Source organism: Mastacembelus armatus, chromosome 4, assembly GCF_900324485.2.
Source record: "Mastacembelus armatus chromosome 4, fMasArm1.2, whole genome shotgun sequence".
Classification (NCBI taxonomy): Eukaryota; Metazoa; Chordata; class Actinopteri; order Synbranchiformes; family Mastacembelidae; genus Mastacembelus; species Mastacembelus armatus.
The window spans coordinates 24,777,160-24,792,220 of NC_046636.1; the positions used below are offsets into that span (position 1 = coordinate 24,777,160).

The window sequence follows — 15,061 nt, forward strand, 5'->3', positions numbered from 1 at the left end:
ATAAACAAATTGCTATTTTTTAATGCTGTGAGGATCATAAACAAACTCCAGTCTCCCTTGGTGGTAGTTGAAATCTCTCTGATATAACAGCCATGTAACTTCACTAGTCTTCACTAGTACTGTAACAGGTGGGTTAGTTATCCACAATTTGGCTGGAAGTTCTCTAACAAATCAAGTAACTCAAGCTTTTATTGATTTTTTTTATCCAACCCTTTATTCCAATGTTCAGAATGAAGCTTTAAGCTCAATATGTTTACAGTCTGATTAAAGTGACTCCAGAGCCTGCTTTAGACTAAAGTTAAATCTAATCTCTTTGCTTACTTAATGATTTCAACAAAATTAAGAGCTAAAGTCAGATTTGAATATTGCATACAGCTTAAAATAACTACAATATATAGGCTGCTAATTGTTGACGTCATATTACTTTCACAGATCTACATGTGAAATAGGTACACTGTAAACCCAGATGAGTTGATTGTACTTAAACAATTTAAGTAAGTTTTGTTTAAGTAATCGACAGTCAAAAAAGTAAATTTGTTTAAATATAGTCAAGTTAAATGCAAAACAGAGCGTAATATTTTTAAGTCATATACACTTAAATGGTTTAAGTAATCGACAGTCAAAAAATTTATTAATTTGTTTAAGTAGAGTCAACTTAAATGCAAAATAGTGAAAACTTAATATTTTAAGTCAAATATATTTAAAACCATATACGTATTAAAATAAATGGGATAGGAAAGTTCCAATTCAATGACCACACAACAGTACATTTTTTTCCTTAATTTTTATTGAAACACACAACAAAGCAACAAATATCATTGATAATGCTGCTCTTTGTGAACTATGAGATCTACAACCAGTTTTCAAAAACAACCTTTAAACCAAAAACAATAAGAACTGGTTATCAAATTATCAAAATGTTTTGTGTTTTTTTTCCACCAGTATATTCTTACTTTTTGCTGTAGACATTTTCTCTCACAATCACTTTGAAATACCCAACTAGTAGTAGGTCCTATCTGACCTGTCTTCCTCTTGAAAATTTCCATCAAGCTTGGACACAAGCCATGAAGCACACCAAAGAATTCCTCTTTAAGGTTTCTTCCAGCAACCCTGTTAAACTCCAAGTAAACCTGAAAAATACAAATAAGCCAGATTTTGTCATACAGGCAAACTTACTTATAAAACAAATGAACCTCTCTGAACATGTCCAAGTATGTATTGTATGTAAGACAAGTAAGAAAAAACACATATTCAAAGGAAACTTCCACAAACCTGGCTTTCTGTGAAAAGGGCTGGCCAGCGTCGGACCATCTGGCTAATGTCAGGGTTATCCTTTACAACCTCATCTCTTCTGAGGGCAAATGTGATGTCCATGTTCTTTCTAATAAGATAATCATTTGGGTTTTTTTTAACTATTGTTGCCAGATCTAATGTGGAACAATATAATTTGAGAGCTACTGTTTGTATGCATTGGAGTCAACCTCAAATTTACATATTAAAATGCACACATTTCTAACTAAAAAAGTTTCAGTGGTTTCTAATTTGTAATACTTGAACGCAGAAAACAACTCACCAAGTTCACCTAGAAAATTGCATCTTCTTAACTGCAGTCAACTGTTGATTACAATAGTCCAAACTCGTGAAAAAGAGAAAAATGCAAATGACGTTTTTTCAGCGGCATGTTACTGCAGATAACTCCCAGGCAGAAAACATGTTCATCAAGGGAGAAGGTAAAAAGACCAAATTTACTTCTTGAAAATAAGAAAAAGGCGCAATTTTCTCAGAATCCGCCAAGAAGCAAACCCAGACTAGTCTTGAGTCTTGAACCAATCACAACCTAGAAAAGTGTTGCAGGGCTGAAAACAGAGGTGTGGCCGTAGGTAAAACTTGATAGTTTAAGTTTGTTAAACTTACAACTTACAACTTACATAAAACAAATTTTTTAAAGTGACATTCACTCAAACTGTTTGCATAGAAACAACTTTTGGGTTAACAGTGTAGTGACAACCACAGGATCAGCTGATCTGAAGCCCTACTATAGATAGTCAAGCAAATGATATTATGAGAAACAGGAAGAGAAAATACTGGTTTGAGACCATTAAAGCGATGCCTTCGTGAGATCTCTGTTGAGTTGGCAGAAAGTGGAGCATCCAGAAACAAACAAGACGCATCAACCTGAGGTAGATCATTTTTTAATCTTTTTGCTTTACAAAGCTTTTGCTTTTCTTTGTAACATGTCATCAAGTGCATCATTATCACTTCAAAAAAAAACTTCAATTCTTTTATTGATTGAAACAATGAAACAACTAAAATGAATCACCTGATCTGTCAGACCAAATAACCTACACAAACGAATCCTATTTTTCTTTTCTAGGTTCCAGCATGACAGCGATGAATTACACCGACTATTTCGCTGACTATGATGATGAAGTTTGTGAAAAAGAAGATATAGTCAGATTTGGATCCATTGTTGTTCCTGTTTTCTTCTCTGTTGTAATCACACTGAGCCTCGCAGGAAATACCCTTGTCCTTGTAATACTGGCTTTATATGAAAACCTCAAGTCTTTCACCAACATTTTAATCCTCAACCTGGCCATCTCAGACCTCATCTTCACCTTCAGTCTCCCGTTCTGGGCCATTTACCACATCTGGGGATGGTTGTTTTCAGATGCTCTCTGCAAAACTGTGACTTTTGTCTTCTTTACCGGGTTTTACAGCAGCATCATCTTCCTCAGCGTAATGACTATCTACAGGTATTTGGCTGTAGTCCACCCTCTCTCTGATCTGAGCACACAGAAATTCAGCACCATGGTCTTTGTTACTGTCCTGGTCTGGATAATCAGCACTGGAGCAGCCATGCCCTCCCTGCTCTACAGCTCCCTCATCCTAATCTACCACAAGGATGAACACTCTGTAGGCTGTGAATTTGACAACGCCTTGTGGAAAAATATTGCTGTTTACCAGCAAAATATTTTCTTTTTGGTTGCTTTTGCGGTGATGGCTTTCTGCTACATTAAAATACTGTTCAAAATTACAAGAACAAGGTCTCGCACAAAGAACAGAGCTGTGAAGTTAGTCTTCTGCATCGTGGCTGTGTTCTTTATCGGCTGGGTGCCATACAATGTGGTTATCTTTCTGAGGATTTTGTCTGACAAATTGATTACACCATTTGAGTCATGTGAAGTAAGCATCCATCTTGATTATGCCTTCTACGTGTGCAGGCTCATTGCTTTCTCCCACTGCTGCCTCAACCCTGTCTTTTATGCATTTGTTGGTGTGAAGTTTAGGAGACATTTGAGGTCAATAGTGAAACAGATGTTCAGTCGCCAAGATCCAGTTCAGGAGCAGCAGCAGGTCAGAATACAACAACTCATCTCACAGGGATCATTGTATTAGTTCTGGCTTTTTCTGGCTTTTTCAGTGCTGTGGCATTGATTTAATCTCAGGGGAAAATATTTAAACTGTGTAGTTTTCCAGCAGGTTGAACTCAATATTAAATCTGAACTTTGTTATTTATTGCTGTATGTGTTGGTATCTGTGCTGAACCTTTGTGATAATGGGACACTGCTTGAATTGTTGCATGCATTTAAAGACCCTTTAAAATGAGCATTGTTTTTATTTCAAAACATTATTAGTGGCATTGGAAGCGGAGCTATTATGGGCTATATCTTCACAGTGGCAAATTCTTTTTTAATTTTAATTCAAAGTGAGTTTTCCTTAACACCATGATTGTTTGTCTCTTACTGTCTTTTTATATCTTTTATGACATTTTTTGGGAAGCGCAATGTAAAACCTGGTAGATTAATTTATAAAGTGTATGTTGTTTAATGATTAAAAATAAAGATTGAACATATAAAAAGTGTTCAGTTCAATCTTTATGACATTGTATCACACCTGGTCATCGGTCTGCTGGTACATAGAAGTAAAGGCAAACTGTGTCTTGTTTATCTTTGTGCCTGTGCATGTGGGAGGTTTCAGTCATGGACTTGGATTATTCTTTATAACTTCCTCATTCAGACTTCAGTTTATTGTGCTCTTCTCTAGTAGTCGGTGCATATCTAACTGTTTATCTGCCAAGACCTTCATGAGGTTTCTTCGATTTTCCTTAAGGAGCCCCAATCAGCATTTTTTTCTTGTTTTTATTAAGAGTCCAAGATTGTAGCTTAACATCTAGAACTTATAGTTGTGTGGTTTTGGATACGCTGTATAACACCTGTATTTTAAGGTAAGAGTTGTTACTGTTAATGTTGTTTAATTAATCACCAGGGTTTTTTTTAAACATCTAAGTCTGAATAATAGTGATTGAGATATCTAAAAATGTTTACTTTTTACCTTAAGTCCTATATTTTCTTCAAATGATTTCTATTTTCAAAAAAAATCATATGCATATTATGCATATTACAAATAATTCTAAGATTCCTGGTGCTGACTCTCTAATAAAACTAGCTTTATGATTAAGAAACTGACCTTTATCTAAGTGTGTTTAGGTCCATATTAATGAACAGGATGAAAGCTGTAGCTCTGTCCTGCACTGTAGTGTTCAGAAACTGGAGCACCGACACTTCTAATTGCTTTGTTGTGTTAAGACAATGTTCTGAATCACGTACTGTAGGGCTTTCCTGGATTTTGATGAGTCTCCTTATCCCCGCTGCTGAGATGCACCTCCATGCTTCACTGTAGGGATGGTATTAGCCAGATCACCTGGTGTTCACCAGACATACTGCTTAAAATCTGAATACTTTCTAAAATCACTCTATAGTAAGAAACTGAACAGATACATTTGATGCCAAATCACCTGCTGGTTATCGCTGTGGCAGTGTTTCAACCTCAGATTAATAATCCTCAGTAACTGCATGTTTACAGCATTTAGAGATGCACACTTTGTTTTACAGATGTGGATGTGGACTGTGAGTAGCTTTATCATCATCACAAAGGTTCATGGGTTTGCAAATGGTGAGTTTCCACAGTCATGCGCATCAATGTTACCTGTGCATCCGAACAGAGATGGGAGCATTATTTCTCCAAAGAACAGTGAACCACCCTATGAGGTCCAGGCTGACCAAGATGTGAAAAAGGGAGCACCTATTACAGGTACAGAGACTGTTAGTTGTGTTTTCCCAAAGGCTCATTTGTTAGTAAGGTCTTTGTTTTCTGTTCCTTCATGTTCACCCTGATGACTCTTCTATTTTACAGTTTTTCTTAGAGGCAAGTCCACAACATTTCAGGGGTTTATATTGGAGGCTCGAAAGAATGACATGTTACAGGAAGGCCGTCCTGTTGGAAAATTTACCTTGCTTGATCCTGCTCAGACTCAACTACTGACATGCAACAGAAATGCAGTAAGTAACCATCCCAAACGTTCATCTATCCATTATCTAGACCCCCTTAGTCCTAACCAGGGTCCCAGGGACCTGCTGGAGCCTATCCCAGCTCTCTTTGGGTGAAAGGCAGGGGTCCACCCTGGACAGGTCCCCAGTCCATCACAGGGCCACATAGAGACCAACAACCTCACACACTCACACTCACTCCTATAGGCAATTTAGAGTCACCAATCAACCTGACATACATGTTTTTGGACTGTGGGAGGAAACCAGAGTACCTGGAGAAAACCCACACAAGCACAGGGAGAACATGCAAACTCCACACTGAAAGGCCCCTGATGGGTTTCAGACCAGGAACCTTCTTGCTGTGAGGCAACACTGCTAACCACTAATCCACCGTGCTTCCCCATCGCAAACACTGAATTGATTAATATTAATATACAATATTCATACTTTCCATGTCAATTTTAATTACAAATGTAAATGAATTTGAAGTCATCAAAGCTCTTTCTCACTTTTCTCAGGGCTCAGCTGTCAGTCAAACAACCAATCAGGAAAAGAATTTGATCAGAGTTCACTGGACACCGGAGGGAGAAGACCTCAACATCACTTTCAGGTAAAGGATTCATCTTAACAGTCAATGCAGAGCAAAAGGGGTTTAAACAAACATCTGTTTTTGTCTGACACATTTCAGGGCCACAGTTGTTCAGTCTTATGCGACATTCTGGCAAAAAGTGGATTTCACTTTACCTCCACAGACAAGTACTACAGTGCCAAGTACTACAAAAAGTACCACAGAGCCAAGTACTACAAAAAGTACCACAGAGCCAAGTACTGCAACAAGTACCACAGTGCCAAGTACTACAAACAGTACCACAAAGGCAAGTACTGCAACAAGTACCACAGTGCCAAGTACTACAAACAGTACCACAAAGGCAAGTACTGCAACAAGTAACACACAGCCAAGTACTACAAACAGTAGCACAAAGCCAAGTATTGTAATAAGTACCACAGAGTCAAGTACTACAAACAGTACTACAAAGCCAAGGACTGCAACGAGTACTACAAAGTCAAATACCACAAAGCCAAGTGCTGCAAAAACTACTACACAGCCAAGTATTACCACTTTATCTCCTATTACAAATACATCCAGTATCTCACCCAAGAACACAGTGCTCATCCCACTAAAGGTAAGGAGGGGCACAAAGGTGGACTTGATTGAGGTTTTTAGACACTGTGTAAAAATACCTGCATAAATACATGAACAATAACTCCTCATTGTTTTTTTCTCTGATATTTTTAGAAAGCTGCTACTGCGTTGACAAGTGTGGACAGTCTTTTCGTGGTATTGAAAATGGTAAGGTATTTATAAACTCATGTCAGTCAGTTGTTGCTGTTACAGAATATAGTCCTATCAAAGTTGTAGCATGGTGAGACATTGTTGGCACTGCCACACAAAGACGGTGAACTGCTGTCTCATCCTGCCTCTCTGCAGGAACTGTCTAATCTAGGCACCATCCTCACCAACAGCCCCTTTTCTCATCACCTAACTAAGGTAAGGCCTGAGTTTAGTACTTCTGTTACTGTTTCTACATCCCCTCATCCTGCATTCTTTTTTTTCACTGTAATTTCATTAATTTTTTTTTACATAAAACACCATATAGGGACAAGTGAAAATCATCATGTAGGCTATATGTAAAGGCAATCGTGTACAAGCTGTGCTTATGTATCTGTGTGGAAAAAAAATCAAATGGATACTAATTACTCAGATTAATTAATGTAATTACAATTGCATTTTATTTCTTTTATAGGGGTTAGAGATATCATGCAGTGTAATATGTGCAGTAGTTGAAATATCGGCCTTGATCTTGTTTTATGAGGGAGATTCCAGTAATGTGAGTAACTTCTATCTGAGTCACATTTCTGAATTGTTCTGTGATGACTTTAATTTGTGTGTAGTTTATGTCTGTGTGTGTCTCCTTTTGTATTTGTGTATGTTAAGGTCACGCTCGTTGCTCTTGTGAGTGTGGTTATGGTGATAAATTTCATGGAGCTCATATTTGTTTCTCTGCCATTTGAACCCCATCATGAAATGTAAGTTCAGCTCCTCTTATTCTGCCTGAATGTTTGACTTGGCCCTCACATCAAAACTTCATCCACAACTGCTTTTATTTTGTCTTTTCCTCTGTTCAAGGAAGGAGATCTGTAACCTTGTGTTCAAAGTGTGTTCAGTCATCCATAACATTATTACAAGTAGGGAAATTCATTTGATTCTAATCTTTCCACTCTCTCAGTAATTGCCTAGTAATTATGGAGCTACAGTGGGCAGCTAGTTTAAGTGTAAATGTCACGTTCTTCAGGGACTGTGTGTAAGAATATTTCTTTACCTGGTGCAGTGTACACTGTGCTAATGAGTGAGTGTAGAGGTGCTGGTAGATTAATTGTGTTACCCTCAGCCAAAGCCACATTGGTTAGCTGCTTCTCTTTACTTCCACTGTTTGTGCTAAGTTAAGATACCTGACTGCAGAATGTAGCTCCACTATTACCAAGCACACGATGTCAAACCATGTCTTAAAACAGCAAACGTGCTAACAATGTCACAGCTTGCATCTTAGCATTCAACCACTGCCTGTCTACTGCTCTGATTTTATTTCCAAATCTGTTTTACACACAGTTGCTGTTGTCTTTATTGGTGTTTATGAGATTGACAGCTACAACAAGGACAGGACAGAGCCTTGGCTACTCACAGTGATGGCTGCTTACACCGCTTGGATATTCCTATCTGTAATCTGGGTTTTTGTATTCAGTCTTCACAGACGGATAATACTGAGAAGTGAAATAGGTGAATGACTTAGAGCAGTATTTTGTCCAGTGAATTTAGTACTATGCAGTTTTGGTTCCTATGAAGAACAAAATAATATTGGTCAACATTTTCTGTTACAGGGGGGTCAGAAACTAGTGAGAGATCCATGCAACCAAAAATAAAGGTGAGAGTCTCATCTGTCTGCAGCACTGACAGCATTTTGATGACATTTTGTATCAACAACAAATCATCCATATAGTAAAAATGCCTCATGTCTGTATTTGACCACTGCATCTTTGAATTTCAGAAGACACTCACTGCAGCTGAGATGGTTGTCACTGCAGTCTCAGTATTCATCATCAGTGGAGCCACATCTTTCACTATAGCCATCATTGTTGGAATATCTGGGCGTTTGGATAAGTAAGATGTGTCAGTACTTTGTCCGCATGCACAGTTTTAAATATTGTATTTTGTGTTTACTTTGTTAAACATGTTTAAAATACTCATGACCACATTGAATTTGACTACAAATTGTAGCTTTTGTCAAGGTTTTTAAATTGTATGTTCATGAATCTTCATTGTAATGACCTGTAAATACTGAAAAAAGTTGACTCAACGCTACAGAAGGCGTGGAAAGCGTGAAGCAAGAGTGTTCATGAGAATAAAGGCATATCTGGGTCAGTATTTCAAAGTGCCTTCTCATGCAAAACACTTCCTCACCCTCCTCTGGACTATGACTACTCCATCCTGTGCCAAGTCCTGGCTCTCCCTCCCTGGTATCTCTGCTAGATTGCTCCTGGCTCCTGGATTTCTTTGCTGAGCTTCCAAAGAAACCCAAAGTAAAAAACGCTAGTACAATACACTAGTGGGAGTAAATAAACAGTATGGCTGATGTTTTGTTGCCATTTTCCAAGAAAGCTTGTTAAATTAGATCATACCATTTCTTATCAGTGCAAATATTTGTCAATGTTAAGCTTGGATGAAGTCAAGGCAGGGGTATGTTTGGTGGTGTAAACATGTCCTCATGGATTAGCTGTGCTCAGTGTGCCTCTCTTATTATGAACAAAACTTGCTAGAGAAAAATGGCAAGATAAGTCAATTAGATGACACTAAATGTTAAATAATAAATAGATTACAACATCTGTGCCACTTTCCTGACTTGGCCAGGAATATCTCAGGTCATGAAATGCTCATATGTTGAAAATAATGTCATCACAGTCAATAAGAAACAAGGATTCTTGATTTTGAAAAGATAAACAGTGTTTTCATGCATTTCTTTGATGTAATCATGTTTGTCCAACAAACATATAGCAACAAATGAATCCTCCATACACCTAAATAGACAATTTAGTCAATAACAGCTACATCTATGTAATTTATTAATGTATAGTCTTATATGAACCACACTGTAAACTGATTTTAAATGCATTATACTATTGAAAAAAAATTGCTGCTGTTTGCCTTCCTATGATGAAATCTCACATTTGTCTGATTTGGTCTCACTACAATATGATAATGTGGACAACTTTGGTTTGCATTTTTTCAGGTCAGTCACTTTACTGAACCTCTGAGCTTTAATACAAGAGCTGCTTATATTTGACCTTTAAACAAATTTAAAAATACTTTGGTACTAAAATTTTATCCACAGCTTGTTTAGTACCTACATAATACGTGATTTATAAAACATTATTAACAGGTAACCTTTGGCCACTTTAAGGTTGATGACTCACCCAGTCATTAAATCTCCAAGCTATGGAAACACACCTATCAAGCACTTGGCAAACAACTGAACCTGCTAAGACTTCCTTGTCTCTTTGTGGTCCCCAAAAAAGTTATACAATAAATGTCTGTAAACAACACTCCACAGTTGTTACACAGACTTTTGAACTCGCTTCATAATGTTAATCCATTAACAGTCAATACGCTTTAGTACTAAGTCATACCTGTTAAAGAAAACTCTGTGTTTCTAAACTGGATTTCTTAGCTGGATGCTATACAGTTAGGATGTTGTAGCTATATCGCTATTTAAAAGCAGCTCTCTTGTGTGCTTTACACTGTGTGTAAAATCACTGGATCATCATCATTTTTCTCAGAAACTACACAAAATACCAAGAGTATGCTCAACATAGTCAAGATAATTAACTCTTCTAAATATCAAAATAATCTTTATTGAAAATATCCATATGTTCAACAGCAATAAAGGAATGGACAGAATGTCTGAGAAGAATACTTTACATCAAAAATGTAAAGAAGCACAAATTAGAAAAGGTTTGAGCAATACACCTAGCTGGTATAAAATATAGCATGAATGGTTTATCATATCCTTCAAACATAGTCTAATCATCCTACATGAGTGTTTAAGGCACATTTTGTCTTTCATATCACATTGTGAGAGTGTGTTTTTAAACTGACTACATTAGACCTATGCATCTGTGGTTTCTTGACAAACTTGTATGTCGTGTGTGTTTGTGTGCATATAAACAGCTATCAAAACATATTCCAATTACAAGGAAAGAGACATATTACAAATATATACATTGAGATACCAAAACAACAAATGTAAAATATTTTCCTTTAAAAAAAAAAACAGTCCTTTTGATAAATTGGATAAAGCAAAATTAAATATTTTTAGTGCAAAACCAATCTAATTGTGTACACACAAATTAATGAAGTGACACCCATCCCCACATGAACGTTAAACAGAAATAAACCATTAGTTTAAACAGTTTTGTTTGTTTTTTTAAAGAGATCCATACTGATTATTTCCCAGAGTCCTGTTGATAAAATTTATGATATAGAAAAAAGAGAAAACAAATCAAACTATATTATCATATACTGTATGCTAATTCTGCATGGGAATATGCATTTAATACAATACTATGGAAGTGCATCATTCCACATTCCAAAGAGCCACACCATTCTTACATCCTTAAGAAAATCCTGTACATGTATTCCAAAGAAAAACTATGGACATCTTGTAAGTTAAACTATATCACACTTGAATCCAACAAACAGATCAATACAAACATGACACATTTTAAATCAAACCTGTTGTGAAATATCACAGCACACACATCATGATCCCACTTTTCTCCAGCTTCATAGCTCCTGCACAGTGCCAGAAAGTCTCAGGCTGGTCCAAAGTGGCATCCTTCTGAGATGTTAGCTTGGATCCTCAGCATCCTTTCTGCTCTATTTCCTTCTCAGACACCACAGGCAAGATAAGATGAGAGATGCGGCTCCAGAGACCACCATACTTGTCGGTGTCCATCTTATTGAAAGCAGTTTGGTTGTGGGAGCCCACAAGCCTCTCCTGAACATAGTCATGGACCATCTCTTCCACAGCCTTCAGACTCAGCTCACTGCTGACCTCATCCTGAGGCAGTAGCACGGTGAACAAGAAGAAGACCTGCTTGTATGCGGCATTCTCATGGTCACAGTAGCGATAAAAAATGAGGGTGGAGCCTGGAGGCAGCTCTTCAAAGCGATGAATGATTGCAACAGGTTTGTCTCCTTCAAAGGCTGCTTGCAACTGTCTGTCAATGTCCAGCTTCACCTCATCGCTGTCCTGGCCAGCTTTACTAGCTCCATCAATGTGGAGGACAGCGGTATTGAGGGCAGATGAGTAGCAGGAGGCCAGGGCCTGAGCCAGGCAGTGCAGTGTCCTCTCAGCCCTGCGGCCAGCAGTGAAGATCAAACTGACTGGCTCTGTGGGCTGGACTGTTTGGAGATGCTTCCTCAGGTGAATCTTGCTCCTCTTCCATAACTCAGGCTGCTGGCTAGGGAACTGAGCCTGCAGACTATCCAGCTGATCTGCAAACACTTCTGGCTTTGCAGCCCTGAATAAATTCCCTTCATGATTTCCAGTTCTTTGGAGTACAGGGATTTTTTTGTATGCCAGCAAGGCAGCAGAGCTGAGCAGCACCACAAGAACCAAACACCATAAATACCACATGAATCCTGAAAGCACACATGAGCATATTCAAGGCACATTTGGATCAGAGGAACCTTTTCATAGTTCTTAGAACCTTTGAAGGACAACTGACAACTATAATTGGTCTTAGAACACCATTTTGATGGACTTTTGTAGCTTCTACTTCGGAGCAGGTATCATGCAGTACAATAGAAAACAAAAGTGACATGTTTAAATTGATTTGTCAAACACCAACTTAAGCCAATGCAGCATGAGAAACCAACATTTATTTTTTAGTTAATTTTAGCAGCATAAACAAAACTCATAAATTTAAAAAAAGACACTGGGCTGCCTATTCAACAAAGAATTTCAGAGAAATTGCACTGGTGTTGCTGAATGTTGTGCAGAGGTAATGTCACTGTGTTGGCTTAGGTTACTTCAATGTTCCTACTGGTGGGGTGAATGAGAAGAGAAAAAAGGCCCTTATGGTCTCTAGTCCTCACGTACAATACTCATTTCCTAGTATTGGTTACCTAGAACTGTTTAGTCAAAAGTGTAAAGACAATGTAATAAAAATGACTGTATATTACCTCTAGAAGAATATCCAGAGCTTCTCTTGATGACAGCAGTTTTCTTTTTCCCTTCCAAGAAAGAAAATATCATTTTATCAATGTCAAAAATGTCTATTAAGATGTTACTAAGGACTAAAATGTTCAATTGCAGGTGAAATACCTTCTTTTTTGAGCTGAACAGCATCTTTTTGCATTGGAATGATATGCAAACGTTGTCGCATTACATAGGAGTTTTCCTGGACAGGATGCACTGTTGCGACAAGGTGGTTAACTCCAGTTTTACCTAAAGACGAGGTAGAATTTTTTCATGTAACATTGATGAGATACGGTGTAAATCCACTGAACAGGTCCTCAATGCATTTATTTGATTAACATCTGACTAAATAAAGACGTATACAATACCAGTGCTTTTGGCTTTGGCTTCCATTGTGCTCTTGTACCCGGACATGCTGGTTCTCTTGGAATCTGGCACGTTGTTTCTGTCCTGTGGTGGTCTGATTTGCACAGATTTGATGGGGGTTGCAGGTCCTTTGGTTGATGGTTTCACTGAAAACAAATAAGTCAGTCAACTACATTGTCCTCTATTAATGTAATCATCCCCAAAGCAATATTATTTTCCTACCTGGTGTGGTTTTCACCCTGCTTGCATCTTCACACATAGCAAGACCAGGTGAGCAGCGTTCACCAAGCACTACAAGAGGGGATAAATTCACTCCATCTCCAATGGCACCTGTTTTACAGAGAAGGAAAACCTTAATTTAAATAAAATCACTGAACCTGCTGTGAGTAAATCTAATGTTGGCGAGAATTGTGTTGGAGTAAAAACGTACATAATAAAAGTAATAACATGATTGTGATTGATAAACATGATCACCATATGTATGTAATCACAATATTTATTCAATTATGATTAAGGATTACATTTATTAATTTACTGCCATTCATTTGCCATTGTTTTTACTTAGTACTGGTTTTTGTGTAGCCTACTTTAACTGTATGTGTGTGTGTGTACTAGTACGTTTCAGTAGCTCTGAATATGTATGTAGAGTGTCTGAAGTGAGTACAGTACATCTGCAAAAAAGAGGCCATGTTATTTCACAATGTATAAATGTGTTTGTGCCGTTTATCTACCACAAAAAAAAAAAAATCAATAAGTGGTGACATCTACACAAGGATCTGAATGCAAAACTTAAAACATCTCATGTAACTTCATACAAAACTTAACACAAAAAGGATAAGTTGAAAGTGAAAGCTGGACCTTTTTGGGGGGACACACTTAACTTTGCACCAATAACATTATATCAATAACATTATATCAATATAATACTCAATATGTATATACTCAAAGCAGCTGGTGCTGAATGATTAGCTGTTTGACCTGTTATTCAATCTAGTTATCAACAACAATTTTAATAACTCTTATTAATCTGACATTTATCAAACAAAAATTCAAACACTGGCTGATTTCAGCTTCAATAAATGTGAGAATTTGCTGCCTATGTTTTATACAATTTTAGAGTACGTATATTTTGAACATCTTTTAAAACCAGTCAAATCCATTATCAATGACTTATTAGTAATGAATATTGATGACTTGCTGTCCTAACCTTGGTATATTTTTGATCGATGAGTGCCCTGAGGGGGATCTGGCTCAATATCCTTCCCCTTTTCTTGACTTTTCTCCATTTCCTCAACAGATTCCTGGACTTCCATCTCATTGTCATCCCCACTGCTGCCTGTGGATCCTCCAGTCTCCTTCCGCCTCCTCTTGCTGGGGGAATCTGTCAAGTCCAAAATGAGTCAGTTGTTTACACCTCCTTGGACACAGCAGAATGGGAATTAATCTCTCAAACTAGACAAAAACAGTTAACTGGAGATTCCCACCTTCATCCCCCGAGCCATTCTCCACGCCACTGGACCCATTGACACCTGCGACAGGAGCCTGACTTTGTGAGACCTTTTTAGTCCTCTTCAGAGGACCCCTGGGGGTTGCCTCAAAACTCAATACTACAGAAGGCGCAGAAATAAGTGCTAACGTTAACTTACACAAAGAGATCGCAGCGTGAACACAGATCTCATTTTATAGCGATTTCCTGCTCTGAGCCTACACAAATAGTGAGCTAACGATGCTAAAAGCAGAAGTTCAATGGCTTTTGTTGTTGAACATTTAACTAATGACCTAACGTCTGGCTATTAGTTAGCGATGACTAACGCTAAGCTAACTAACGTTAGTAAACTGTCATAACAGTCCAATTGCTCACCTTTGACCGATGACTGTCTCGTCGACCGTCTCAAGGGGCGAGAATCTTTATTTTCAGAAGCCCTGGAATCCATTTATGATCACGACTCCACCGAGCGACGCCAAAAACATCAATTAGATAAAACGACAAAACACTGTAATCCCGTAGTTGTGAGGGGAGCTATTTTGTGAGCGTACGCTGTTGATGCCCGG

At 37.8% G+C, this 15,061-nt stretch overlaps 3 protein-coding genes and 1 long non-coding RNA gene across 10 annotated transcripts; 2 read left to right on the plus strand and 2 right to left on the minus strand.

Moving 5' to 3' along the window:
• Positions 1–775: 775 nt before the first annotated feature.
• On the minus strand, positions 776–1,916 carry LOC113129428 (uncharacterized). The gene is made up of 3 exons (XR_003295602.2): positions 1,574–1,916; positions 1,273–1,381; positions 776–1,130 (listed from the first exon to the last, which is right to left on the minus strand). It is a non-coding gene; the product is annotated as an uncharacterized LOC113129428 (long non-coding RNA).
• Positions 1,917–2,068: 152 nt separating this feature from the next.
• On the plus strand, positions 2,069–3,859 carry LOC113129424 (chemokine XC receptor 1-like). Its single transcript, XM_026305415.2, has 2 exons — positions 2,069–2,180; positions 2,375–3,859. The coding sequence occupies exon 2, from the start codon at positions 2,383–2,385 to the stop codon at positions 3,394–3,396; it is 1,014 nt and encodes a 337-aa protein (XP_026161200.1). The 5' UTR covers positions 2,069–2,180; positions 2,375–2,382; the 3' UTR covers positions 3,397–3,859.
• Positions 3,860–3,931: 72 nt separating this feature from the next.
• Positions 3,932–9,396, plus strand: LOC113129418 (serine-rich adhesin for platelets-like). Of its 6 annotated transcripts, XM_026305403.1 has the most exons (14): positions 3,932–4,225; positions 4,893–4,907; positions 5,003–5,091; positions 5,194–5,339; positions 5,846–5,937; positions 6,016–6,511; positions 6,625–6,678; positions 6,817–6,876; positions 7,133–7,216; positions 7,324–7,415; positions 7,516–7,574; positions 7,996–8,163; positions 8,265–8,308; positions 8,432–9,396. In XM_026305403.1, the coding sequence occupies exons 4-14, from the start codon at positions 5,256–5,258 to the stop codon at positions 8,546–8,548; spliced, it is 1,350 nt and encodes a 449-aa protein (XP_026161188.1). In that variant the 5' UTR covers positions 3,932–4,225; positions 4,893–4,907; positions 5,003–5,091; positions 5,194–5,255; the 3' UTR covers positions 8,549–9,396. The 6 variants fall into 6 exon arrangements, with proteins under 6 accessions (XP_026161188.1, XP_026161185.1, XP_026161186.1 ...); XM_026305400.1 differs by having other exon boundaries at positions 4,893–5,091; XM_026305401.1 differs by having other exon boundaries at positions 4,893–5,091; positions 8,435–9,396.
• An 876-nt stretch (positions 9,397–10,272) lies between these two features.
• On the minus strand, positions 10,273–15,047 carry LOC113129419 (torsin-1A-interacting protein 2-like). Of its 2 annotated transcripts, XM_026305406.2 has the most exons (8): positions 14,871–15,047; positions 14,494–14,616; positions 14,217–14,390; positions 13,232–13,339; positions 13,012–13,155; positions 12,770–12,892; positions 12,628–12,678; positions 10,273–12,084 (listed from the first exon to the last, which is right to left on the minus strand). In XM_026305406.2, the coding sequence occupies exons 1-8, from the start codon at positions 14,941–14,943 to the stop codon at positions 11,300–11,302; spliced, it is 1,581 nt and encodes a 526-aa protein (XP_026161191.1). In that variant the 5' UTR covers positions 14,944–15,047; the 3' UTR covers positions 10,273–11,299. The 2 variants fall into 2 exon arrangements, with proteins under 2 accessions (XP_026161191.1, XP_026161192.1); XM_026305407.2 differs by lacking the exon at positions 14,494–14,616.
• Positions 15,048–15,061: the final 14 nt, after the last annotated feature.